The sequence below is a fragment of the Melampsora larici-populina genome, assembly GCF_000204055.1.
Source record: "Melampsora larici-populina 98AG31 unplaced genomic scaffold MELLAscaffold_37, whole genome shotgun sequence".
NCBI lineage: Eukaryota > Fungi > Basidiomycota > Pucciniomycetes > Pucciniales > Melampsoraceae > Melampsora > Melampsora laricis-populina.
In genome coordinates this window covers 229,766-256,114 of record NW_006768801.1, presented here as the reverse complement: position 1 = coordinate 256,114, position 26,349 = coordinate 229,766, and the positions used below count along the sequence as shown (strand labels likewise).

General features: G+C 41.1%; 3 protein-coding genes across 3 annotated transcripts; 2 read left to right on the top strand and 1 right to left on the bottom strand.

Annotated features, from left to right (window-relative positions):
* Positions 1 to 6,391: 6,391 nt before the first annotated feature.
* On the top strand, positions 6,392 to 7,013 carry MELLADRAFT_90376 (uncharacterized protein; the record flags this gene model as incomplete). Its single annotated transcript, XM_007413591.1, has 4 exons — positions 6,392 to 6,687; positions 6,791 to 6,803; positions 6,876 to 6,901; positions 6,968 to 7,013. 4 exons carry the CDS (start codon positions 6,392 to 6,394, stop codon positions 7,011 to 7,013), a joined length of 381 nt encoding a protein of 126 aa, XP_007413653.1.
* A 598-nt stretch (positions 7,014 to 7,611) lies between these two features.
* Positions 7,612 to 8,729, bottom strand: MELLADRAFT_65780 (uncharacterized protein; the record flags this gene model as incomplete). The annotated part of the gene is made up of 5 exons (XM_007413463.1): positions 7,612 to 7,786; positions 7,852 to 7,940; positions 8,007 to 8,155; positions 8,222 to 8,231; positions 8,490 to 8,729. 5 exons carry the CDS (start codon positions 8,727 to 8,729, stop codon positions 7,612 to 7,614), a joined length of 663 nt encoding a protein of 220 aa, XP_007413525.1.
* A 4,138-nt stretch (positions 8,730 to 12,867) lies between these two features.
* On the top strand, positions 12,868 to 14,844 carry MELLADRAFT_109503 (uncharacterized protein; the record flags this gene model as incomplete). The annotated part of the gene is made up of 7 exons (XM_007413592.1): positions 12,868 to 13,024; positions 13,049 to 13,123; positions 13,370 to 13,441; positions 13,743 to 13,814; positions 13,887 to 14,163; positions 14,455 to 14,745; positions 14,805 to 14,844. 7 exons carry the CDS (start codon positions 12,868 to 12,870, stop codon positions 14,842 to 14,844), a joined length of 984 nt encoding a protein of 327 aa, XP_007413654.1.
* Positions 14,845 to 26,349: the final 11,505 nt, after the last annotated feature.

Sequence of the window (26,349 nt, the reverse complement as noted above, 5' to 3'; positions counted from 1 at the left end):
AAAGTGTAAATGAGAAATGCATACCAAAATGCATACCGATGCTAGATGAGAAAAGCATAGCAATGAGCTTTTGGATCAATTGTGGCAGCGGCCGCCTTTGACAATAAAAGCAAAACCAATCGAGGCAAGAGCTTTTGAAAAAGTCGAGTCTGAGGCTCTGTGGTAGACAACTGCGCATATATGGTGAAGGCTTTTCAGGAAATGCATGAGACAACCTGCAAGATAGGGGGAAGGAAAAGGTATAAATAGAGGACATCATCGGAATAGGTGAGTCGGCATCATTCAATGCTACCCACGGCTACACCCAGGTGAGCCTCAAGTGGGAAGCGGCGAGATCCCGGTTGCTCACTTCCCCAGATGCTGAAGCCCTGTCATCGTAACAGGTTTCAGTGATCCCGGGGGGGTGAATCCGGATTTAAGAATATTAATAACTATTGAGATTGGTTGTTGATGCTTTGAATCCCAACCAAATCTCAAGAGATCATCTGTATAGCATCTCAATCAAATCATCTTGCAAAATCATTCAAGTCAGTCAAAATCTACTCCTATCTAACATCCAGATTCCCATCATACTTGCATGTCTAAAGTTCATACCATAACACCCAGTAGTAGTACCTTGCAGTTTTGTAGACTAATGACTTTCAGCAACTCAACTTTCCCAAAACTCTTGTTGAGGCACACCATGATCCAAATCATTGTTTGGTTGAAGCTATAAAACCTTCTAAATGTTCATCATTTTGCTAATGTCAATTTTTTTTGTAGTCAAAAGACGTGAAAAACTGTATTGGCCTGATGGTCTAGTAGTATGATTCGCCCTTCGGAGATCAACACTCCCTTGTTTGATGCAAGTGATTGGGCGAGGTCCCGGGTTCAACTCCCGGTTAGGCCCTTTTTCTCAGTTGTAGCTTGCCTTTTGAAGTGTGTGTGATCATTTGTTTTTAGGGTCTGGCAAAGTATGGAAGAAATTGTAATGTAGGAAGGTCTGTGTGGTGTGATTTTTGAGCTTTGATTCTGATTAGATTGTATTGGAATATGGTGTCAGTCTGGTGATTTGGAGACTCAAATTCATTATTCTTGAGAATGATTGAGCCATCAATTGACAGATATCATATGTTGAATCAGATTACAAATAACATTTGAGGCAATATAGACCTGCTTTTTTGGCACTATTCTGTGAATTTGAACTGATTTCTGAGGAGCAGTCTTGTTTTTATCAAATATATGTTTTCTAGCAATTACAAATTCAAAGATTGTTCAAGTAGAATCTCTTGGTTACTGTTTGTAATCAGGCATTGGGCAAGGTTTTTTTTTTGAAATTTTTGGTTGCTAGAACCAATTCAAACATAGTTCAGATTTCTTGGATTCCTGAGTAGCCATTGTTGACACAATATCTATCAAAGCCACCAAAAGCACAGCAAAAACAATATTTCTTGTTTTGCTTGGCAAAATGTTTCTAAAATTTTATCTGGCATAGAGCATCCTTGCTTAATCTGTAAAAGCCACAAGCCCCAATTGCGCCACAAAAGGAGCCTTTCAGACATTTCACAGATACCTTACGCCAGGTCCCCCGTTCTGAATCTACCCGGGTATCCCCCATCAGCCGTGATCCAATGATTGCTTGGTTGACCTCAGCTGTATCATCCGGCCCCTGGCAGTTGATCAAACACATCGCGGTTGCTGAGCCAAACATGTGGTGGTCTGTTTGGTCCCTCCCTCACCCTCAGGTGTGTTTGAATTTAGTGAAGCTTTACATGTACTCAGCAGGGGCTTCAAAGAATCTGGTACAGATTGTACCCCCTTGTCATCATGCCTAGCTTGCCTTGTAGGCTCCAATTCCTTTTGGTCCAACAAGGGTTTTTTTGGCCTAGACAAATCTTCATCTGAGTAAGCTGCCATTTGAGTATTTCAGATTTCCTTGGTTACTTTTGTTCTGTCTTCATTCATAGTTGTCTCTGCACTGAAATTCAAATGATGTGCTGGCTTGCCAGCTGCTTCTTTCTTTTCAATTTGATCAGACAAGAAACACTCAAATTGCGGGTGTGTTAATGAGTGTATACACTCTGCCAAGGGTGCCACTATACTATACTGGTATGGGTATAGTTGGGTATAGTATAGTTTAAATTGTACTATACTATACTCAGTATAGTATAGTTGGAACTATACTTTTCTCAACTATATTCAGTATAGTATAGTATAGATGAGTATGGTTGTACTATACTATACCAAGTATAGTTCAAGTACAGTATAGTTGAACTATACTATACCGAGTTTAGTCACAGTATAGTATAGTATAGTATAGTGGCAGCCTTGACTCTGCCACACTGGTTCTTTGCCCGCTTGTCAAGATTCTTAGCATGCCTCACAGGCTCCTCCACTGGGGTCCTTGAGGTGTTGTTCAGTCTTGACAAAGTTGATTCAACAACTGTAATGGATGTGTCAATTTTCTTCAGTTTTCTATCATGCCAGTCAATTAAATGGTGATTTTGTTTAATCCTGGGCATTCCTAGAATGTTGTCATATTTATCCTGTAGTTCTGCAATGATAAAATTTGTCATTGATGAATCACAGGTATTAACTTTAAGATCTACTGTGTGAGTGATTTTTGATTCATGACCACTAAATCCAGTTACACTTTGGATTTGTGGTAGCAGTTTGGTGATGAATTTATGAGTGGATGAAAAGTGTTCACTCATAGCTTCATGTGTAGCTTTGATATCCACTAAGGCTCCTGCTAGGATAGGTGTGGCACTCTCAACTTCAAATAAAGTAAAAATATACATCCTTCTTGTGTCTTTCATTTCAAGTGAATTGATGATACTACAGTTTTTGGTTAAGGCAATACTGCTCGGAGGAGGCACCACTAGCACCCCAGAGCGTCTCCATTATTTAAGGCCTCAAATCTTCCTCCAACTTTCTTGTCTTCTTTTACAGCATCAATTTCAGCAACTCTACTTTTAAATTTACCAAACCCTCCTCTTCCTCTCCATGTTCCCCTACCCCCTCTGCTTCTCATTGTGGGACAATCTCCAATGTAATGATCAGTTTTTCCACAATTGTAACACACTCCAGCTAATCCTTGTCTCTTGTACTCATTGTTTGAAATGTTAAGTTGGTAAGCAGAACAATCCATAGCATTACTTATATTTTCAACTCTTTTATATATTTAATCAATCTTCTTCTTGCTGATTACTAGCGCATTGGGGCGGCTTGCCGCCCTTGAGGCCCACAAATATACCAGCTGAGGTGCCACGTACATCACCGGGCCAACCGTCCACACCACATCGCGCCAAGCCTCGCCCAATGTAAAATTCCACGCCTCCAGCTGGCGCCGGCAATAGCCCCAAGCAGGCGGGACTGAGCATTTACAGTGTTTGCCCAAGCCCGGAGTGCCAGCTGCCGAACACTACGTGAAGGATAGGCATTATCACCTAAATTCCACGATTTGTTTGTGCCATCATACCAACGTCGCTCTACTGCCGTAGATCCCCACCTCACCTTGCGTCAATATCGCTCAAGGATGGGTGCTGTGGTCATGTGTGGTTGCTCGTGATGATTACTATCTCACTGACCCCCGTAAAAGGAGCCGAACCCCACGTTTGACAAACATTACCTAACGCGCATTTGTATAAAGTTCTTGACGAACTGATTCAAAAGAATCCTAAGGGTGACACTGCTTATTCGAGTCTGTAGTTCTAGTCAAGAAACAACCTGAGGGCACAAGTTTTCGCGTAAGACTACAGCTCTATGCTTGGTCAACGTCGAGAAAACTAGACAAACCTGAGGGCACAAGTTTTTGCGTAAGACTACAGCTCTATGCTTGGTCAACGTCGAGAAAACTAGACAAACCTGCGAGCTCGAAGAAAGATGAGGAGCGCGCGTAAGATAAAATGAAACAAAGTAAAATGATATAAAATTGATTCTTTTTGACACCCTTTACTAACCTGAGGGCACAAGTTTTCGCGTAAGACTACAGCTCTATCAAGCCTGGCTCGCAGCGCTACGTAGCGCTACTAGCCAGGAAAACGTTAGGGTAGTTACGGAGTAAACCCACAAATCTTGGTAGCTTTAGCGGTGACGAAAAAAAAAATCGGACCAAAACCATAGCAAAAAGCGTAAATATTTCCGCCGCGCTACTCAGCGTTACTAGCAAAAAGTGTTTATTTATTTATTTTTGAAGATGAGAAAAAAACAAAGGTGAGAGTCAACATAGTGTAAACAAGTGTAAAGAAAAGGCAAAGTAACAGTGTAGAGGAGTGTAAAGAACAAAAAACAATAAAAAAGATTTTTTGATAAAAAAACTCAAACACGAGTTTGGTGGTGTGGAAAGCAAACTCCATCCAACCCTCTTTCTTTTATATCAATGCCAAGCACCAGGTAGGCCTCATACAGAGCTTTAATTGCCGAGCTCACATTGTCATCCTCAAGGCCTGTTCCAGCTTCAAACACATCATTATTAAATTTAAATCTATTTCATACCAGAGTTGAACTATATGAATTAAAGGATAACAGAAAATTAACAATAATAATTAAAGATGACCTTCTTTGTTTTTTGCATTATATCATTTATAAACTCATTGAGTTCAGTTAAATTCAAATCGATCACAAGTTTATAGTCTCATTATTCAATCTCTGTAGAGTCAGGATCAAAAATGCAAATGAATCGAGGTGGATGCGATGGGAGGTGAAAACTTAACAATTGATTGTTCTATATTGAGGAAGCAATCATATAAAACAAAGAATGAATCAGTAAAGAAGAAAAGACAAAGAGAACATAAATGAATTACTTACTTAAATGAAGACCCTACAATCAAATACGAAATGAAATGGATCTTTGTCCTGGTATGAACAGTCAGAATCCAAATTGATGAAGGCAAGATCTAATGAAGAAGGATTCAAGAAAATAACAGAGAAAGTCAGTACAATGAGAGAGTGGAGAATGAAATGAGGACTTACTTGACATGATCAACAGTCAAAATCGAGATTGTCTTGGATCAAGATGAGGGTAGGGGTTGAAAGTGCCAGAATCGAATTTGAGAGGAGGGACTGGGTTCAATTTTTGCATACAAACCTATGATGCACGTAGAGAAACAGGCTGGGATTGAAAATTAATTGAATAATAGATCGATTTCAAGGTGAGTAGGGTGGTGAGTCGAGAGAAACGGTGGAAGGAGATGGCTGGAAATTGTGTGGGCTGACTGCAATTGAAGATAGTGGAGTAGGGGAAAGCGTACCGGTAAAAATCCCAATCCAGAAATCCTAGCGCAAAGCGTAACGGCTGGATTTTTTGAGACCCGGGTAACGCAGTGGCCACGCCCGGCACTACGCCACGCCGCGCTCCGCGCTACTTTCTGCGCAGCGAGCCAGGCTTGGCTCTATGCTTGGTCAACGTCGAGAAAACTAGACAAACCTACAGTCATCACAAGACAAGAATAAAGAGTGAAAAACAAGAAATGAGATCAGAAAGATAATGAGAAGTCTGATCTAGAAAGAGAAGTCACTACCTGCGAGCTCGAAGAAAGATGAGGAGCGCGCGTAAGATAAAATGAAACAAAGTAAAATGATATAAAATCTAATCCAGAGTGATGTATCAGTAAAAACGTAAAAGTGTTGAGAATAGGATGGAGGGAAACTTACTGATTCTTTTCAACACGAAAAGAACCAGAAAAGAGGGACAAAGAGAATTCTACAACAGTAAGCTGATATCCCAAGAAAAAACTTTTCAACCAACCCCTTGCTTCACAATTCCAGCTAACCCCTTTCGTCCATTCTTCCTACAATGTTGCCACACACACACGCCCCAACCTACTAACCCTGAATACAATACTGCCAATGACCAAATCGGGAAAATGATCTTTGAACACCTAAATAAGATACCATAACACTTAACCACCTTGTATCTTAACAATTTGTTGTCTATATCCCAATCACGTATACAAAGGAGCCGTACGTTCAGCCTGCCAGACGCACGCAAACAACTACACCAACACACCCCCAAGCATAAGATATCTTAACGTGTGTTGATATGGTATGCGCTTCCCCTACCGCTATCCCCATGGTTGATCTTGTGTTCCGCGGAACAAACACGACACAAATACAGAGGCAGCTTGCAGATCAACGCGTACCCTGGCATCCATTCCCCATAAAGTCTACATAATCGTGAAGGACCCGTACTCCCTCATGCTCTCCTCCAATCCGCCGTGTCCTCCATTTCCAGATCTTCCTAACATATTCCACCACGTTCCTGTTGTCACTATACATAGGTTGTTTGATAAGCATGTTGTCCAACACCCGTAGCACCTTTTTTTTACCCAAAATGTGAGCTCGAATTACCCCTAAAAGGAGTTATCAAAGAACCGACCTTGTTCGCCGTCCAGACCTCATCATTCCTGGCATGTCCGCTCGCCGAATGTCTGAATTAAGCTATCTTGACATTCCGGACACTGCTATGCCTGAGGTCATAGCTGGGGAAGACCAATGTTTCACCTGCTCACTCTTTGGTCACTCCTTTGTCGACTGCCCCGTGAAAGGCTCCAAACGGCGCGAAGAATTTGACGATTGGCGGCTCGTGGCAAACGGCCGGATGTACAGCCTGCTTGCTGTGTATCCGGAACTTGCGTATGAGCAAGCAATGGCGACTTTGCATTTGGCCAAGCCGAAGGTCTCTAGCACCTCCGCCGCTGCATCATGGTAAGCAACCCAGACGCCTCATACACACACAACATCACAAAAAACTAATTACTGACTATGAGTGGCAGCTCCGTCCCAACTGACGCATAGAACACGTCGTAAGTGCTCCAATAAGTGTAAGTAAGTTACATTACTAACACGACCCCATTGGTCTCAGAGTACCAGTCACTGCCTATCCAAAACGCAAGGCGGCGGAAGCTACAATCACAGCTGAGTGAGTGTTTGGACCCTTTGCACATCCTAACATCCTCCCCCGTCAGCTGATCACGCATTGAATCAGAGTCAAAGGTGGCAACGACGGTGACAGCCGTCCAGTCAAACGCTAATGCTTGGGCCGTTCCAACCTGTGCTCAAAGCTTACCCAAATCTGCATCAAGGTAGGTAGGCTGTAGGTGACGTTCCTGAAGTCAGTGCTGATACTGACATGAGGAACGCACTCTACAATCGCATTAGCAGTGCGTCTCATTCCGTCAACCACCCAGCAAAGACTCCCATGTGCTGTAACGACGATCTATGTCGTTGAACGGCGTCCTGATCCACACATAGGCAATCGCAATAGTACCATTGATACTATTCACAATGAGGCCCTATGCATTCCCCGGCGCAAGTTGTAGGCATCGCCATGTTTATTGCATCTCAAACATTGAAAGTCGCAAAGTTTTGTATATTAGGATGGTGGTTGATCCACAATACGTAGTAGTAGTGATGGAGTCTGTATGATGAGGGCAGAACATTGAAATCCTGTAGAAGTGTGCAATGTGTTGTGATTGAGAATTGTGCACCAAAACGTCAAAGGAAGTGGGTGCCAGTGATATGCATTTTTATATTTCCATGAGGTATGCTTCATTTACAGACAGTAGACGGCAATGAAGATACAACAACAGCACGATCCGAGAGGATGTAAAGACCAAATGACAATGGAGTCTACACGCTACCGCTCTGAGTATGAGCATATTTGTGTTGAGTAACCGTAGACACGCTCGGCACCCTAGCCTCCCTAAGAATACGCGCTTGGCGCAAGGCTCCTTTACGCAAGCCTCCCCCATTATAACCGCCCATGAACCTACACCCACGACGACCGCTGAAATGTCTCGTAGGACTGAGACATAGTGGAAATCACAGTCAGCTCTGCATTATGTATTGTTACAGAGGACATCTACTTACAGTCCCCTCACGCTTGGTTGGCGTCTTCCCACATTTGCAGGGACGGGCACCGCAGGTGCGTCACCACCAAGCAACTGCATCAAAGAAATCTGGCATCAGGTAGAACAGCGTCAGCGTGTGCACGCAGAAGGACAACAGAAAACAACAATGCTTACATCACTGATCCAGGTCGCAGCCTCGGTGTCATACCCAACTACCACACCAGATAAGTGGACATCGGTTCCGACTCTCCACAGATTCTTAGCACACTCCATGGTTGGGGGCCGTAGCAATCTATGTTTAGTGAACCACACCACAGCACCACCTGTCTACAAAGCTCACACAATTACATCGACTGAAACACCATGAGCACATAGAGAAAAAGACTTACTGTAGGATCCCTATCCACTGATTTTAAGGTGATCATAACTGTGGGCGGATCACCGGGCAAGTTGCCTGTTATGAATCATATGTACCACGCGTGACACATTTATACACATGTCACAGATGACTCATCGTACTCTAGATGAGCGGCGAAAGAGCCTGTTGTATACTGCATCCGACAATCTATTATCATAAGAAGAGACACCCTTGAGTGAACCTCAACCCTTGTCGACTAAGACCCTGTCCCCTGCCTTAACATTGCCTGCGGTGATGACCTTTTCAATAATAGTACCGATTGCCGTGATCTGGACTCTGTTGACGGGGCTTTCCACTACACTATCAGTGACACCAGGTACGGAAGGCTCAATGATGCGGGTGGCACTGTTGAAGTGCAAATGATCATCACACAGGTCGTTGGTAGCGATCAGTTTGCATCTCATTGAGTATAAGCCGCCAGTGGTGAGTTGTACATTGTCGGACTTCTTCGTGAAGAGCTTCACGGAAATTGAGGTCATTTCACTGCCGTTGAAACCGCAGGTTTGCATAACTCCGTGGTGCACATCGAACAACTTCTCAGCAAATTGATGGTCGTGAATCTACATACGATAACAATGATAAGTGATGGCACGCAATTAAGATTCGTAACAAACGAAATGGCGAATTACTTTAGCACCGACTTGACCTATAAAGTGAATGTCAGTGGGATGGTCCAGGTGATGGCTATTTTTTGTGGACATAATTAATTAATGTAAATGAACGTATTAGATAGATAACGAAAGTGTTTTAGAAATGAGTGTGATTAAATTTCTTAACATTTCCTCCAACTTCAAATCTAACACTAGTATCAGAATTGTCAATTTTTCGTGGTTTTATATGACTTCTACTTCTCTCATTTCCTTCTTCCTCTTCACTTTCTTCTGAAGTTGAACTTGAATCATCACTTGAGCTGCTTGAGGCGTTTGAATCTCCATCACTTTCTTCTTCCTTAATAACCTCCTTCTTCCTACTTATCTTCTTTCCTTTTCCCTTCTTGACCACCTTAATAACTTCCTTAATCCTTTCTTTCTTCCCACTCTCCTCTTTAAGTCTTATTGAATTAATTATATCCACCATTTCTCTTTCTCTTCTTAAACAATGTTGTTGTTGATTAATAAACTGTTGTTGCCAATCAGGTTCTTCCTCGTGGTCTGAGGGTAATAATGCATCTTGTTCTCTAAATCCAGTAAATGCTGAAAGTGAAATAGGGTCCTCAGAAGTCGATTCTTCACGTTGTTTTCCACGCACAGTTGATCCTGAAGCCGGTCCTGGTGGTGGTGGTAAAGAGCCAGAGGGTAAAGATGTTGAGTAATTGATAGGAGTCTCTAAAGCATAAGTTCTGCTACTACGTGGAGTTCTTTTATAATGAGAAGTTGGTGGTAATTCTAATTCCGAATCTCCATCTTCTGCTCCTTCTTGTTCATGAATTTGAATAATTGAAGACATAATATTGATTTAATTATAATGAAATGATTTTATAAAACAAAGAGAAACTCGAAATATTGATGAATTTTAAAGGTTATAATAAGTTTAAAAGTGAATATATGCGTGGTTTTTTAGTTATATTCTTTCTTTGAAAGATTGATTGATGTTGTTTAGTATATTAATAGTTGATATTGAATTTAATTAATTGAATATTGTTGATATTTGTTGAATATAATTTTATTTCGAAATGATGAGTTATATTATTATTAATTTGATTGTTGATGTTTTAATAATAAATTTTTAATGTTTTAAGATAATAATTAAGGGAATTATTAAATATAATTGGCGGATGTTGCTTGTTTAAAGTAAAGAGCCCCAGTGGAGTCACCAATATGTAGTATTTAAAGCTCAACAAGAGCTTTACAACACCTAAGAAGGGATAATCTACTACATGTAATATAGTAGAAGTTGCATAAAGACTGCCTTCTTCAAAGAAACCAGCACAAGGGCACTTGCTGACCACTTTGTGATAACAGAGAAAAAGATAAAGCACCAGAGAAATGAAGCAATACTGTTGTGTAGTATTATTCCCAGTTTTAAGCGCAAAAAAGTCCACACACTATGTTATTACTAGCAATACTGTTGTTAAGTATTATTCCCAATTTGACTTATAGTCTTCAACACACGTAAATAAATTTCTCCTTGCTTTGAAGGGGCGGATTTAAGTGATCTTAGTACAAATATAGTAAATAAATGATGATTTATAACACTACAACAGAGGTATAAGATGCAGAAAAGGGAACAACAATCCCAAAATCATCAAAGAGTACCTATATCCACATGTAACAACCTCTACAACAGTCAACAGCCTCAAAAACCAGTCAAATCCGCCTAAAGAACCCTAAAAACCATGTAATGACGCAATGTAATGATCTTGTTACTAATGTATGATGTAATTTTCACAGCCAAAAGTGATCAATGACGCAATGATTTAATGTACAGCACTTCTCAAGATGAATACAGGTGCTTTTTTCCTTGTAAACTAGCTGCAAACCAATTTTTGAGATTACGAATTTTTTCAGAAGTGGTCCAACTTTGATCTACTATAGTGCATCTTGTAGCCCTCGTGATACTGATCATTTATGACACCCATATGACCTATTTCTGATGAGTGATGAGTAAGATATTGAGCTGTGAAGTTAAGGTTTTTGGTGTTACATGTTGACTTGTGACTGTAAATTCAAGATTCACACCAATTTCTTATTTGCCTTATAATGTTTTACATACACCTCCGTTACTGATGATTGAAAGTTTGTACATTATGTAATCCACTCTTCCGCGTTGAATGAGCTATCAGCTATCAACTTAATCTGACGTCATTTAACATATGTAATTAGCTGAAAACCTTCATTTTCCATGAAATTCACCCATTTTCTTCACTTTCCACAGCTACTACTCTCTTTTTCTTGCTCATGTAATATGTCATCATCTTCTATAACCTTAAAAAATCCCAAAAAATCCTCTTGGCAACCTTAATTTCCACTACTACCACCATTACATATGTAAACTACACGCATAACCCTTGTTTACCAACTTCAAAAAAGTACCTTTCTGCTAATAACTTCTGTTTTCCCTTATCAACCTTGAAGATCAAAATTGCTACTGTATAATAAATTGTTGTTCTTTCATATTCTAACCTTATAAAACCCATAACTTAATTATAAACAACCTAAAAACCATTTTCCAACTTTTACACCTATATTTTCAAATTTTTCTTATCTTTTCTTTTTCTGTCTTTTTGTAATAACTTTGTAAGTAAACTATGTTGATCTTAAGAATATTTTTGAAATGAGATGACATAATATTGAGCTAATAAGTATACATAAGCCTCTAAGAGCTTCAATTGATCTGAAAACCTGAATTTCGAATTTCCTGCTATACTGAAGTTTTCTAATAACTTGGTAAAGTAATGATGATTAATTTTCTTGCTTGATATCATAAATAGATCACCACATCGTGCTTTAGTTTCATTATTCCAAGTAAGTCGGTTTCTTTTCTATTTAGATTTCATAAATATTGTATCTGATTAGTTGATCTTCTTTCTTTTGTATTATTGATACAAACGTTACGTAGGGCACTGCTACCGGTACCTTGAACCAAAACCAACGAGAAAGTTTGGTCTTGTTCTCAGAGGTTGGGGTAGCTAGCCCATCCTCTGTGAATACTTCATGTTCAGGTCGTCTTTGGCCACTGGTAAGTCACTATTTGTTTGGTTGTTATCTCCAATTTCTATTGGTTTTAGTGATTGATTCCAACTGTCAAACACCAGAACCTATCGGGTCCACCCACAGTTGACTTGTGACAGGACTCAGACAAAGAGAATGAACATATTTGCAAACAAAAACGCAATCAGCCCGTTGTAGAACTTATAACCCAACAAGGGTTATACAGAGCTGGAAGAGGATAATCTACCAATAAAAATGACTAGTAGAAGTTGTCTAAGGACTGCTCTTCTAAAACAAGTCAATCAGGAAGAGAAACTGTTGACTTGAGTACTGATAAGGCACCAGAGAAATATAACTGATTTGATAAGAGAAAAGCACCTGATTTAATTAATCTCAACACAATTTTAGTGTTATTCCAGTCGAGTCAAAATGTAGAAAAATAATCTCAATATCTTTTTGATATTATTCCAGAATGACATCGTCATGGGTAGTACCCGTACAAGGCACGAGGTAGGTTGCGTAGTTCCATGCACTCTTGGAGATCCCGGCTATCTTAGAAAAGCGGACCAAGTTGTAGCGTACAGGTACATGCTTTGGATCCGCCCTTGAAAATAGGAAGAGGAGATCGCGTCCTGCTGTTGTGACCGCTAGGGAAGACCTTTCCTAATAAGGATTGATCTGAAGCCCTTAGACGCTCCTCCCTTCTTCCCCCATCGCTATTTTCTCTTCTCGCCGCCGGGAATATCTCTCGACTATTCCCTCGTTTGCGCTCCTTTCCCTTTCCTCTTTGATGATTATTGTGACACACTATTAGACTTGGAAATTTCCATCGTTATTTCATTTCCATTGTTTGTCCAAGAGCTAGAAACCATTCATTTCTTTTATTCACAATAATCTTTCAAATCCACTTTTTCTCTAAAAAATTAAAAAATTAAATCCTTTATTTATTGACCAATTCATCGCAAACATGACAACTAGAAACCAGAAGAAGACGAATGAAGGAGCAACATCAGAGAATGGATCGATAGTCAACATGTTGACTAACCCGAATGATCCGGCCAACGTGAAAACCATTCCACCTTGCTTAAACAACACTAATGATCCAGCGCAAGCTAAAGACATTAGTTAATTGACCAGTCCAGCCACAGCTAAAGACGGTGATGGCGATGCCAACCCTAATAGTCCAGCCAACACTAAAGACACAGGAGGTGGAGGTGTAAGAAGTAAGAATCCAGCCTAGGCCAAAGTTTCATATCATATCTCAAAATTTACACGCATCATAATCTAATCACGACTATGTTCTTGATTTGTTTGTTAGATAAAGAACCCGAGAAAGGAAGCAAAGAGACAAAGAAGAAGAAAAACACTGACATAGCAGCAGAAAAAGATTCAATTAAGCTATCATGAATAATTCAGATAAAGTAAGATTAATATATAATCAACTATCAATTCTTACGTGTGATGAATAGTAGTCCCTGAAAAGCTAGTTTTGACAAGTTATTTGGAGACACTAGGAATCAAAACACACAAATCAGTAAAAGGTAAGACCATCATAATTGAATGATAAAGATAAATAAACAACTGAATAACATTTGATTAATATCATAGATAATACTAAAGACAATCCAGAAGAGGAACAAAGACAACTGATTGCTGATAAACAAATCACTTTAACCAAGGCAATGGAGGCGGCAGCAGAGGGAAACACAGATGAAGCGACTTTTCTATTTCGAATGCATTCCAGGATGGTGATTCCGAGTTCAGTCAAGGAAAGCACAACCGAGAAGATCGTCAAGAAAGTTATAGAAATCATAGATGACAATGATGAATCAAACAATCAAGCTAAAAGAGATTTCAGCTCGATCGAAGAAGACGAACAACCTTTTGTAGAAAACGGGGTCACGTTCATGCCAGGTAGATAAGATCTCTACAGTGTTTTAATTTTATTTGCAAATAGGGACAAAACACTAATGCATATTTACTTAGGTTACGTTCCAAGTGTGACGACTTCACTCTTGACTCCTTACTTTGATAAAAACATAAAGGAATTCAAGGGACCGATGCCCCTCTCTATATTCAACCTGAATTGGCAAGCACTAGCGGACAGCTATCATGCAGAAAAGAAAGTGAAGACCAATGACGTGAAACAGACCAACTATACTGGATATCCTTACCCAGATGATCTTACGCTAACGTACGGAGCTTGGTGCATCAACTATCGGAACTTTCTCAAGACTTTTGCTAACCCTTACAGGTGGCATAGGTAAGCTATGAAAACTTTTGAGAAAATGAAAAAGGAAAATACTGAATCACGAATTTGCTTTGATAGATTTGCAAAAATGGGAGAAGTTCATAGAGAAAATGTTGAAACCATCAGAGAGACATCCGGTTGGATGACAGCTTTGAGATACAATGTCAAAATCCGCGACAGTGTATTCTGTTTGAAATGTTCCGATGGAACGACTGAAGGTGCTCCAGACATTAGGAAACATAGAAAGGATGTAGAAGACATATGCTAAGCTGACGCGAGAAGATATAATGAGTTATCTTACAGGATGGAAAGCCCCTACTCTAAAGGAGGCGAGAGGGAAGGATGGAATCCAAGGAACGGTGAACCGAAGCATCAGAATCAGAAGCAACCTCATCAGACCTTTAAATCCGCAATCAACAGCTTCAATACCAGCTTCGCGAGCACAAGTTCTTCAGGAAGAGGTGGTCATGTGGCGAGAGGTGGAGGAAGAGGCGGTAGATCAGGCTGCAGAGGCCCTCCGGAGCTGTTTGATCCTCATTTTGCAGAGAAGGAGGCGGCAGCAGTGGCAGCAACCAAAGCGAAGAACCTCACATCGTAAGTGAGGACTTAGCAGGCGGCGGTTCAATTTCTCTTCTTCAACTCTTTTCTTGTAGAGTAACAACATCATGCAATTCCAATATGTGTAATGACTGATTTGTATTCCTTTGTAATTCTTTGTAAATTTATGCATACTTGTTTTTGTTTCTTGATGAAGAAATGATATGAAATCTCATGACCAAACCAAAAATACAAATTCTCGTGATCAACCCAAAGTCACGCAATCAAATGATAAAGTTAAGACAAAGGGACCAGTGAAGAGATCAAAATTGAACAAAAGAGAAGAAGGAGAATCTTCAAGCGTAAAGGACGTGGTCACGATAGAGGGAGACCCAGGAGAATTGGACTTTGAAAATCAGCAAACGACGATAGATGGAGAGCCTAGTGAAGTAGACTTTGACAATCCTCAAGAGTTGCCGCGTAATTGGCCGACCAGAGTCACATGCAAAATGGACATTCCTCTGTGGAAGGAAGCATTGAGGAAAGCTGGATTATTAGAAGAATGCCAAGATGTTCTGGTTGGGTTTGAGAAGGGATTTGATCAAGGGATTCCTCCCCATCGGATGAAGGGGAAGCCACACTTTACACCTATAAATCACTCATCGGCAAAGATCGTAGCAGAGAAGATCAAGACAAACATCGCCAGCGAAATTGCGAGTGGAAGGATGTTTGGCCCGCTTTCTCATGAGGAGGTGGGGAAAATCTTCCCATTCTTTAGATCAAACCCGTTAGGGGCGGTCGTTAATGGAGATGGAAAGATAAGACCCATAAAGGATTTGTCGTATCCCAGGAACGTGGCGAACGAACCTTCGGTAAATTCATTCGTAAACAAACACGCTTTCAAAACAACATGGGACAACTTCGCCACCGTAGCAGCGTTCTTTAAGTCTTCAAAGGAATTATGGCTATTAGGTCTCTTCGATTGGGAAAAAGCATACAGACAGATCCCAACGTCATTGAGGCAATGGCGATATTTGTTTGTTCAAGATTTCGATGGAAAACTGTATTTAGACACTAGGATTACGTTCGGAGGCGTAGCTGGATGCGGTTCATTTGGAAGACCAGCAGATGCATGGAAACAAATAATGCAACATGAAAACAACTTTGTTAAGATTTTCCAATGGGTCGATGACAATTTATTTGTCAAGAGGTATGATTCAACGACCGAAATGAAGGACATTGTTCTGAGATTGAAGGCTTTAGGCGTACAAACAAACGAAGACAAATTATCCAAATTTCAACACAAACAAAAATTTATTGGCTTCATCTGGAATGGCATGAGTAAAACGGTTCAATTACCAGAGGATAAGCTGCAAGAAAGGAAAGAGCAAATTGACGAAGTATTGAATGGAGAAACATTTTCATATAATCAAATTTACATATTCGTGGGGAGATTGACACATGTGTCATACTTACTACCACAGCTCAGGGCTTATTTATGCGGACTGTATGGGATGAAGAAAGATTGGCATAACTTGCAGGCTGCAAGAGCGATAACAGAAGATGTACGAGAAGACTTACTCTTCTGGAAGCAGACTCTAGGCTCATTCAAGCACTTGCGTCTTATTGCAGCTCCGGAACCGGTAGAAATCTCGTGAATGGGAGATGTGTCGACCTCTTATGGGATTGGTGTATTAATTGGAAAGAAATGGATGCAATGGAAAACGACAGAAAGATGGAAAACTGAAGACAGTGACTATAAACATATAAATTACCTTGAAACTGTAGCCATACAAATTGGTCTACTCATGGTAATTGGTTTAGGAAGCAGACCAGGGAGAAATCTGATTGTATGGACCGACAATACAATGGCACAAGCAGCAGTAAAAAACCAAAAGTCAAAGAATAAAGCAGTTAACGAAGAATGGAAAATTATTCAAGGATTGTTAATTCATTATCAAATTGAAATACACGCGAAACGGGTGACATCGGAAGATAATGATGCAGACAAACTTTCAAGAGGTATCAAAGGAGATTGCTTAGAAAAAGACAGTTTCCCATTATCTTTACCACACGATTTAAGATTAAATTTTGTACAATCAACAGTTTCTAATGATGACAGTTCTAGATTATCCATGTGATTATGAACGTTCCTTGACTCTTTCATAAATTGTTTGAAACATTGTTTGCAAATGGTTTTAGTCTTTCAAGACATGTCTTTACCATTTGTGTTTCTTAAAATATGTCTTCTTGAAATAAATAAATGTTAAAGGATTTGTGAGCAGATGACCGAGTGAAAGTCTTGTGGAGATGATATAAGTGTTAAAGGGTCTCTGAGCGAGTGACCGAGAGAAACAGACCGACCAAGAGCCGCAGTAGCAAGTACCTAGCTTGGCTGATCAGGCACAGATAATGATATCTGTCGCAATTTTGGTCGGAGTGAAACTGGCTACCTGATTCAGATCAATTCAAGGATTCGATTCCAGAACGAGTCGAATCCCCCCCACACACCTCAGTCGAAAACACACCGTAGTGCAGAATGAGGGGTTGTGAGTCATTTGTTTTTACTTTCACCCTCATAGAGAGATTAGCTGACTTAGAAACTACTGGTGAACTAGATGACAGACGCGCTCCCATTGCATTGTTTGACGGCTTTTCTATCAACTGGATTGTATGACGCAACGCCGACGACACTCCAACTACATTTATTGAGAGGATGGAGAGAGTCAACATTGATTAGTTACAATGTGTTGAAGTAAATAGATTAGTTACATGATACTCATTTCACGTGCATGACATTTACATTTGATTTATATTTCATTTCTAATTTACTTTCATATTTGTGTAGCGTTACATGTTTGTATGTTTTCATCTGTACTCAATTCAAACCTAATAGCTCAAATTGTATCGCATATTTATACCTGGAAGAGCACCGAGTATGGGATTCTTCTCTCTTCATCCAAGTTCTTCTATTTAATTCTTGGATGAAGGTGAGTCTCAACTCGGGGATTTGTGATAAGATTCAAGGTTTGCATTCTGAATCATATCTAATCCTGCTCTGACAGGTAAGTTATTCTAATGTTGTCATTTCATATTTCATAACTTTGTTTTGTGTTTTCATATTGTTTTATGATTTGAAATATCAAAACTGATCCAAGTTCTTCTATTTAATTCTTGGATGAAGGTGAGTCTCAACTTGGGGATTTGTGATAAGATTCAAGGTTCTCATTCTGAATCATATCTAATCCTGCTCTGACAGGTGAGTCTCAACTCGGGGATTTGTGATAAGATTCAAGGTTCTCATTCTGAATCATATCTAATCCTGCTCTGACAGTTTGACAGGTTATGAGCCCAGCGTGATCCACGTCTGCGGTAAACATTCCTTTACATTCTATCAGTTTCAGTTTAGAACCTTATCAATCTATTCACTACCCCGACTTCGATGATCTCAACTCGTCTTAATGAACCCCACAGACGCCACTTCAGAATCTAAACCATCAGAATCTACTTCACACAATCCTTCGAGCCAAAAGACTCAACCTTTGTTACCTAAAAACTCTATACCATTTCCTTCAAAAGAATTTAAAATGACATCTAACTCTACCAATCAAAAATTTTCGTTAGATTCTTATTCCAATATAGTCAAGTTATCCACCGGTACCTTCAACGATTGGAAACTTCGTCTATCTACTGCTTTGGGGGCTCAAAGGCTCTCTAAGTATATTCTCCAGGATCTGAAAGCACCCACTGATCCTGATGAGCTTGAAGAATATGAAACCTATTCTCTCCAAGCTTTAGCTGCGATACATTCAACCATCGATGCTGAAAATTTTCAGGTGATACGATCTTGTACTTCGCCTCGTGAGGCATTCAAGGCTCTTTGTCAACATCATGATGATGCGGGTGGTTTATCTACCGCTCATTTATTCTCTGATCTAATGACGCTCCGAATGAATCCCGACGACAACCTCTCTGATCACGTATCTAAGTTCCGAAAGATACATAACGATCTTCTAAGCAACTTGTCCTTGACCCCTGATTTCAAGATATCTGAACCGTTCATCGCGATAATTCTAATCAAGTCATTACCATCTGAATACACTCCCCTTGTTCAAAGCTTACTTGCCAACTTTGAGACCCTCACTCTTCCGCGTCTCTACTCATTACTCAAGATAGAAGCTACTCGAGCCTCTTCGACAAATCCATCGGATACTGCACTTGCCGCCAGCCGTCCAAATTTCAAAAGGCCCGGTAAGAAACCTGATCGACCGACCAATCACAACTCATCTCTGAAGTGTTCTCTGGGTCATGCGGGTCATAATGATGAAAACTGTCGAACGAGGAAGTACCGAGCATTTCTTGAGTATGAAAAGAATCAACAATCATCCTCTTCCAATCACGTCAACGTATCTGCTCAACTATCTCAATCCATACCTGAAGCCGATGAAGACGTTTCATACTGGGAGTCGGCTTTTTCAGCCTCAACATCATCTAGTGCGCCCATCATATGCGATACTGGGGCTACCAGTCATGTGTTCTCTGACAAAACCCTTTTCTCAGATCTACAACACACTCGTCCTACTCGAATCGGTGTTGCGTCTCAGGATGGGGCGATTTGGGCGAAGCACAAAGGAACTGTGAGGTTCGAGTCCATTATACTTAGAGACGTCTTGTATTCACCTCAATTGACCGGAAATCTTATCTCTGTTGGTCGACTATGTGATGATGGGTTCAATGCTTCATTCACCAAAAACTTAGGAGTGATAACAGATTCATCAGGAAAGGAAGTCCTTCGAATGTCTCGTAACAAGCAGACAAATCGACTCTGGACGCCAATTGTCAAGTCAACTCACTCAACGGCTATGTTCACCTACACAGATCCGGCCGAGCTTGCTTCTACCTGGCATCGACGACTTGGTCACCTTCACCCGGATGCGGTTATCATTTTTCTACGCCGACATAAACTGATATCTTTGTCAAGAAAGGATTTCCTTCCCTGTGATTCCTGTGCGATGGGTAAACTCAAACAATCCCCATCCACTCATTCATTTCATTGTTCTCCTGGTGTTCTCAATCTTGTACATAGCGACTTAATTGGTCCTATATCTCCTGCCACTAAAACCGGTCTGAAATACATAGTAACTTTTATTGATGATCACACACAATATAGTATGGTCTACTTGTTGAAATCCAAAGATCAGACTTTTTAGGCTTTCAAACAATACAAAGCTCTCATGGAAAACAAATGTGGCAGCAAGATTAAGAAACTCAAGTCAGATCGAGGAGGAGAGTACTCCTCCAACAAGTTCCTCAATTTCCTTCAGCAGGAGGGTATTGAGATTGAACGAGGTCCTGCAAATCGTCCAACTGCAGATTCAGTATTGGAACGATACAACCTCACGATACTTAGCAAGACGCGATCACAACTCATTCAGTCAGGTCTTCCCTTATACTTATGGGGGGAGCTAGTGAAGTATTGTTGCATTCAAATCAATTGTTCACCGACTGCCGCTCTTCGTCATAAATCGCCCATAGAAGTTTTTGAATCTATTCTTCCTGGGCATGTACATCCTTTTGACGTAGATTGCCTGAAACCTTTTGGTTCATTGTGTTTTGCTGTAGATCGTAATCGTAAGTCCAAGATGGCTCCCATAGCTTGTCGTTACATTTTTCTTGGTCTGGAAGATGGTGCTCGAGCGGCACGTTTGTGGGACAAGGCATCCGGACGGGTTTTTGTGACTGGAGATGTGGTTTACCGAGAGGGGGTTTTTCCAGCTCATCATCCCACTCTATCTCCTAATGTCAAGGACGAATTCATTCTACCTGAGTATCCGGATGAAGCCGTCACGTCTCCAGGACCATCAAACATCCCTGAAGACTCTTCAGCAGACAAAAACAATCCCGAAGAAATGTCACCGATCCAGGATGAGTCAAAAAGCCTTCATAACACACCTTCGATTCACAGCCTCGAGAGCGACGGATCCTCATCAGCGCCATCATTCCGGCCATCCAAAATCATTCCGTTATCTCAATCAATCCATGCTCCTAGGCCTGGCACCTCATCTCAACCGATGCCGGCAGAGGAACCCAACCAAAACCAGAAGATCACCCCAATCATCACAGATCTCAGACTAAGGCGTCAGGAATCCTTGTCTCCCCCATCGTCTCACTCTTCGGCATCGTCTGTGAATCAGTCATCAGGTGTATCTTCGAACGACCAACCGGATGTCACATTCCCGGCTTCAAACAGATCACCATCTATCCAATCACCTGTATCTGTACATGAAACCATTCGCTCGCTTTCGTTATCGCCTGTTCCATCTGCACCGACATCTGACAGACAGCTATCAAAATCACCAAGCCCAGAAGTCCAAATTCAGGTTACATCACCGGCCAAATCACCTTCTCCGCCAGCTCGATTGCCCACACCGCCGCCTCGCATACCTACACCTCCACCGGTAGCTCCTACCAAGCTTGCCGTGAAAATGGACCCTCCTCCAATGCGCAGATCGTCGAGAACGTGTCAGGCACCGGACCGGTACGGTTTTCCGTCGCAATCAAATGTTGCGGTGTCCACGTCACCCATGTTGATCACTCCGCATCAAACGTTCATCCCAAATCATTATGGGTTCTCTGCTACAAACGGAACGGATCCTGATAGTCCAACATATTCGCAAGCCATGTCAGGGCCAGACAAACAGGCATGGGTTCATGCGATGCAACAGGAGTTTGATTCCCTAACTGAGCATGGTGTCGGAAAACTTGTCGAACCCCCTCCAGGAGCAAATGTGCTTGGGGGGATGTGGATCTTCAACAAGAAGAGAGACGAGCACAACCGTGTAATACGATTCAAGGCTCGCTGGGTGGTTTTGGGAAATCATCAAATCAAAGGTGTGGACTATAACGACACTTATGCATCTGTAGGCAAACTCGACTCTCTACGCATCCTGTTGGCATTGGCTACTGTTAAGACCAATAGACGCACACGCCGACGTATGAAGGTGAGGCAGTTTGATGTGGTCACGGCCTTTCTGAACGGAAACATGAAGGATCTAGTTTATGCCATTCAGGTTAAAGGTTTTGAGAACCCTACTTTACGTCACCGGGTCTGGCAACTAATCAAATCACTCTACGGAACTAAGCAAGCAGCCAGGCGATGGCAACAACACTTCGGGGCAACTGCTGCTGGATTTGAACTTCATGCTACCACTTCTGATACAGCTGTATACGTTCTAAAATCAACTCTGGGTCTTCTTATCTTACATCTTCACATCGATGATTCGCTTATTTTCTGCGACAATGATGATCTCTTTCTCAAATTTCAGACCTTCATAAATTCAAAGTACCAGCTTAAGTGGACCGACAAACCAACACTTTACTTAGGCATCAAGCTGGATATATCTCAAGACGGGTCTGTTATTAAAATTTCACAATCTCATTACATCGAGGCTGTTCTAGAGAGATTCGCGATGGTCAACTGCAAGCCTTCTAAATCGCCTCTTCCTCAAAATCTTGTGCTCACTCCTGGTACTATTGACGAAATCGAGGAGGCAAAGAACATTCCATATCAAGAACTGGTTGGATGCCTTCAATGGATCGCGACATGCACACGACCAGACATCGCATACGCAGTATCTCAATTGTCAAAATACAACTCAGCCTGGACGATCACTCACTGGACAGCGGCAAAGCACTTACTTCGTTATCTCAAGGGCACTCAAGATCTTTCAATCACTTACTCTGGGGGGATTGAGGAGCCTCAAGCGTATTCCGACTCCGATTTCTCACAATGTCCGTTGACTAGAAAGTCTGTTACTGGGTATGTTGTCACGGTGGCAAATGGAGCCGTAAGTTGGAAGTCTCAACGCCAATCGGTGGTGGCTTTATCAACGTCGGAGGCTGAATACCTTGCTGCAACAGAGTGTGCCAAACATATGTCGTGGGTGAGATCATTTTATTTTGACATTGTGCATCAACTAGAGAAGCCTACCCCATTTTACATAGATAACACTTCGGCTATATTCACTGCAACTGGCGATGGAATCAAATCAAGATCCAAACACATCGACAGAAGATTTCATTATATTCGAGAGCTTATTGAATCAAACAACTTAATCATTCATCACATACCAACTGAAGAGATGTTAGCGGATCATTTAACTAAACCATTAGGTCCTATAGCACTCAAACATGCATTACAGCTTAATCATATGATAGAAATGTAGCTGAAATAGGGGGGATGTTGAAGTAAATAGATTAGTTACATGATACTCATTTCACGTGCATGACATTTACATTTGATTTATATTTCATTTCTAATTTACTTTCATATTTGTGTAGCGTTACATGTTTGTATGTTTTCATCTGTACTCAATTCAAACCTAATAGCTCAAATTGTATCGCATATTTATACCTGGAAGAGCACCGAGTATGGGATTCTTCTCTCTTCATCCAAGTTCTTCTATTTAATTCTTGGATGAAGGTGAGTATCAACTCGGGGATTTGTGATAAGATTCAAGGTTCGCATTCTGAATCATATCTAATCCTGCTCTGACAGGTAAGTTATTCTAATGTTGTCATTTCATATTTCATAACTTTGTTTTGTGTTTTCATATTGTTTTATGATTTGAAATATCAAAACTGATCCAAGTTCTTCTATTTAATTCTTGGATGAAGGTGAGTCTCAACTCGGGGATTTGTGATAAGATTCAAGGTTCTCATTCTGAATCATATCTAATCCTGCTCTGACAGTTTGACACAATGGTGTGGTCAAGAAATTCAAGGTCTTCCTTGCGAGCGAATCTAAGGATCCATGGGTCTTACCAGCGAGCCCGCAAGACATTTACGAGTTCTGTTTTTGGGCCGGTTGAAGCGAGTTCAGGCCAGAGAAACAAGACATCGACTCAAAAAGTGTGAAGAAGTACTTGTACGGCGTCGAGGCTTGGCACAATTACCACGACAGACCTTACCCTCACATGTCAAAAGCAAGAGTGAAGATCTTGCTTCGTGCGAGCGAAAGACAAGATGCGTTGACACCTGCGACAGCGCTGAAACCGGCCGTAACTCTGGAACACCTCTTATTGTTGTATCACGCTTGGGTGAAGGGATCCGCCAACAATCAAGCTTCGCTAGACTGTGTCATCTTAGCCTTCTGGGGAATGATGCGGTTGGCGGAAGTCACATACACTACACCGAATGACATCTTTACCCAGGGGTATAGAAAAGTAGTGCGGGAATAGAAAACTATGGGTGAAGTGCTTTTCTATACCCATAGAGATAGTGTCCTCTATGCCTAGACAAACCATTCTGTTCTATACCCACGTATGAAAATATCCACATGACCACAAGGACTGAATATAAATCTAGACTCAAAGCCCTTCTTGAGTCTTGTCCGATGGGAAAGCATGTTCCATCAGTCATATTGTACGTATGTAAAAGGTGTCTGTCAATATGTGTAAGATTGTGCATACATACTCACATACATTGCTGAACATGGTTGAGGATCTCTTTTATCAGCATAGAATTGTATTTCAGGATAAGAATTTTAAAAAAACAGAAAATTGAGATTCTGTGCACTGTAGCACTGCCTTTGGGTCCCAATACATACAGCTGAGTCACCACAAAGAAAATACTCAATTTCTGAATCTCAAATATCTTACATAGGTGTATCACAAGCATTGTTTATTGGTATAGAAAACTACCCTACCAATAGTTTTCTATGCCCACACTACTTTTCTATACCCCTGGGTAAAGATGTCAATTGTTGTAGTGATACAATACGCTAACAGGACAGGCTCCTTGGTTGAACTCCGTATACTGTGGCAACGTCTCTCAACACTCGCCGGCGTCAAGTAGCCTTTCTCTAGCAGTTTGGGGAGCTAAGACTGCAAAAGCTGGGGTAGCTCAAATGGTCCTATTGAAGGCTCAACCAAACGTTATCTGCCCGGTTCTGGCAGTTAGACAACTACTGATGACAATGGAATTGCGTGATGATTTGCTCTTCGGCTATTATAACGGCGGTGGACGCATTAACTTAACCAGATTGTATCTCTTGAATAAATGTACTCGGGTGTGGATAGAACACGGTTGGCTGGGCTTATCTGGCCATTCCTTCAGAGTTGGCGGTGCTTCCTTTAGGGCGGCTTTGGGCGTCTCGCACAACAATATCAAGCACCTTGGAAGGTGGACTTCGAACTGCTACAAGTTATACCTCCGCGAGTATTCTCAGGAGGAGTTGAATAAGACTGTGGCGCTACTCAAGTACTTGAACGGGGAATAGCACAAGATAATACGTGCAGTAAGCTTTTCTTCGCAGGACGGGTTTTGCGCAGGGCTCAGGCTCCATCTACTCATCTATCTCCATACAAAACATTCTGTTTGATATCCACAGATAACAACTTACTATACTTGTGTAAAATACATTTAAATCTATAACCAAACTGCTTCTCAACCCTCATACAACAGTCAAGTGTGATCAACCAGTGACAATTCATGTAACTGGCACCTGTCAACCTGTGCAAGATTGTACATACATGTTCACATACACTGCTGAGAATTCATAAGAATATCTTTTATGAGCATGGATCAAATGTCAAAAAAATGGGAACTCAAGATCCTCTGCACTGTGGCAAACTTCACTTAGTCCCTAGCATTGGGTCTTTGGTGAGGGAATTAGTTAAGTTGGGCAGTGTGGTGACTTCTTTTGGGTCTGAATACATACAGCTGAACCAGCTCAAATGAAGACGCTAAATTGCCCAATCTCAAACTTTTTACATGGGTATATCAAAAGAAATGTTTTATGGGTATAGAAAAGTCCCCTACCCATAGCTTTCTATACCACTGGGATAATATGTCATTTGATGTAGTGGAAGGTGTTTGCAAAGACTCTTGCTTGTTGTCACTGTGTTGAACGTACTACTCCTCTTTGAGACCTGACAGTTTTGTGAGCCCACACAATACAGGCAGCCTTGTGAATTCTCTGAGCACTCTCCAGGGGCCTTTTCATGGAAACTCAACTTCAACATCTGAAAAATATGTATCCCATCCTACAGTTGCCTCTGCAATAACCGATACATGTCAAAACCAATAATCATACAAAACCAATACTTTTTTGAGCAAATAAATCTTCATTTTTGGTGAATTTTGCTCTGAGAAAACAGATACTCGGTGAAAACCAATAGCTTTGGACCCAATTTTTTGGGTATTGGTTTTCACAGAGGTGACTGTAATGTTCTCCAATGTGTAGTATGGGTCCCATTGACAGAGGAGTGCATCACATTGAGGTTTTGGCTACCTAAAGGCAACAAGGTTTGAGCTGGGTATCTGTGTTTTAGTGCTACATGTACAGGACTTCAGCATATAAGTCATACATCTCTCTCCCTGGTGCTTTGAAGCACTATATAGGATTGTGCTCCACTCCAGTGTAGCACAAGACAAGATGAATGGTACTATACATTGATATAGTGGACCACTTTAGCACTGCAAACAAGTGTGTGGTGCCACACCACACACAATAAAGTGCTACACATACCATAGTGGATGGAGGTTTTTCTGACTTTGCTATGATTCAATAGCAACAGGGGCTAAATACCTAGCTTGTGATTACATGGCCAGAACAATCAAGTGGAAAAACATATTTTCCATCCATACATTTCATAGGAG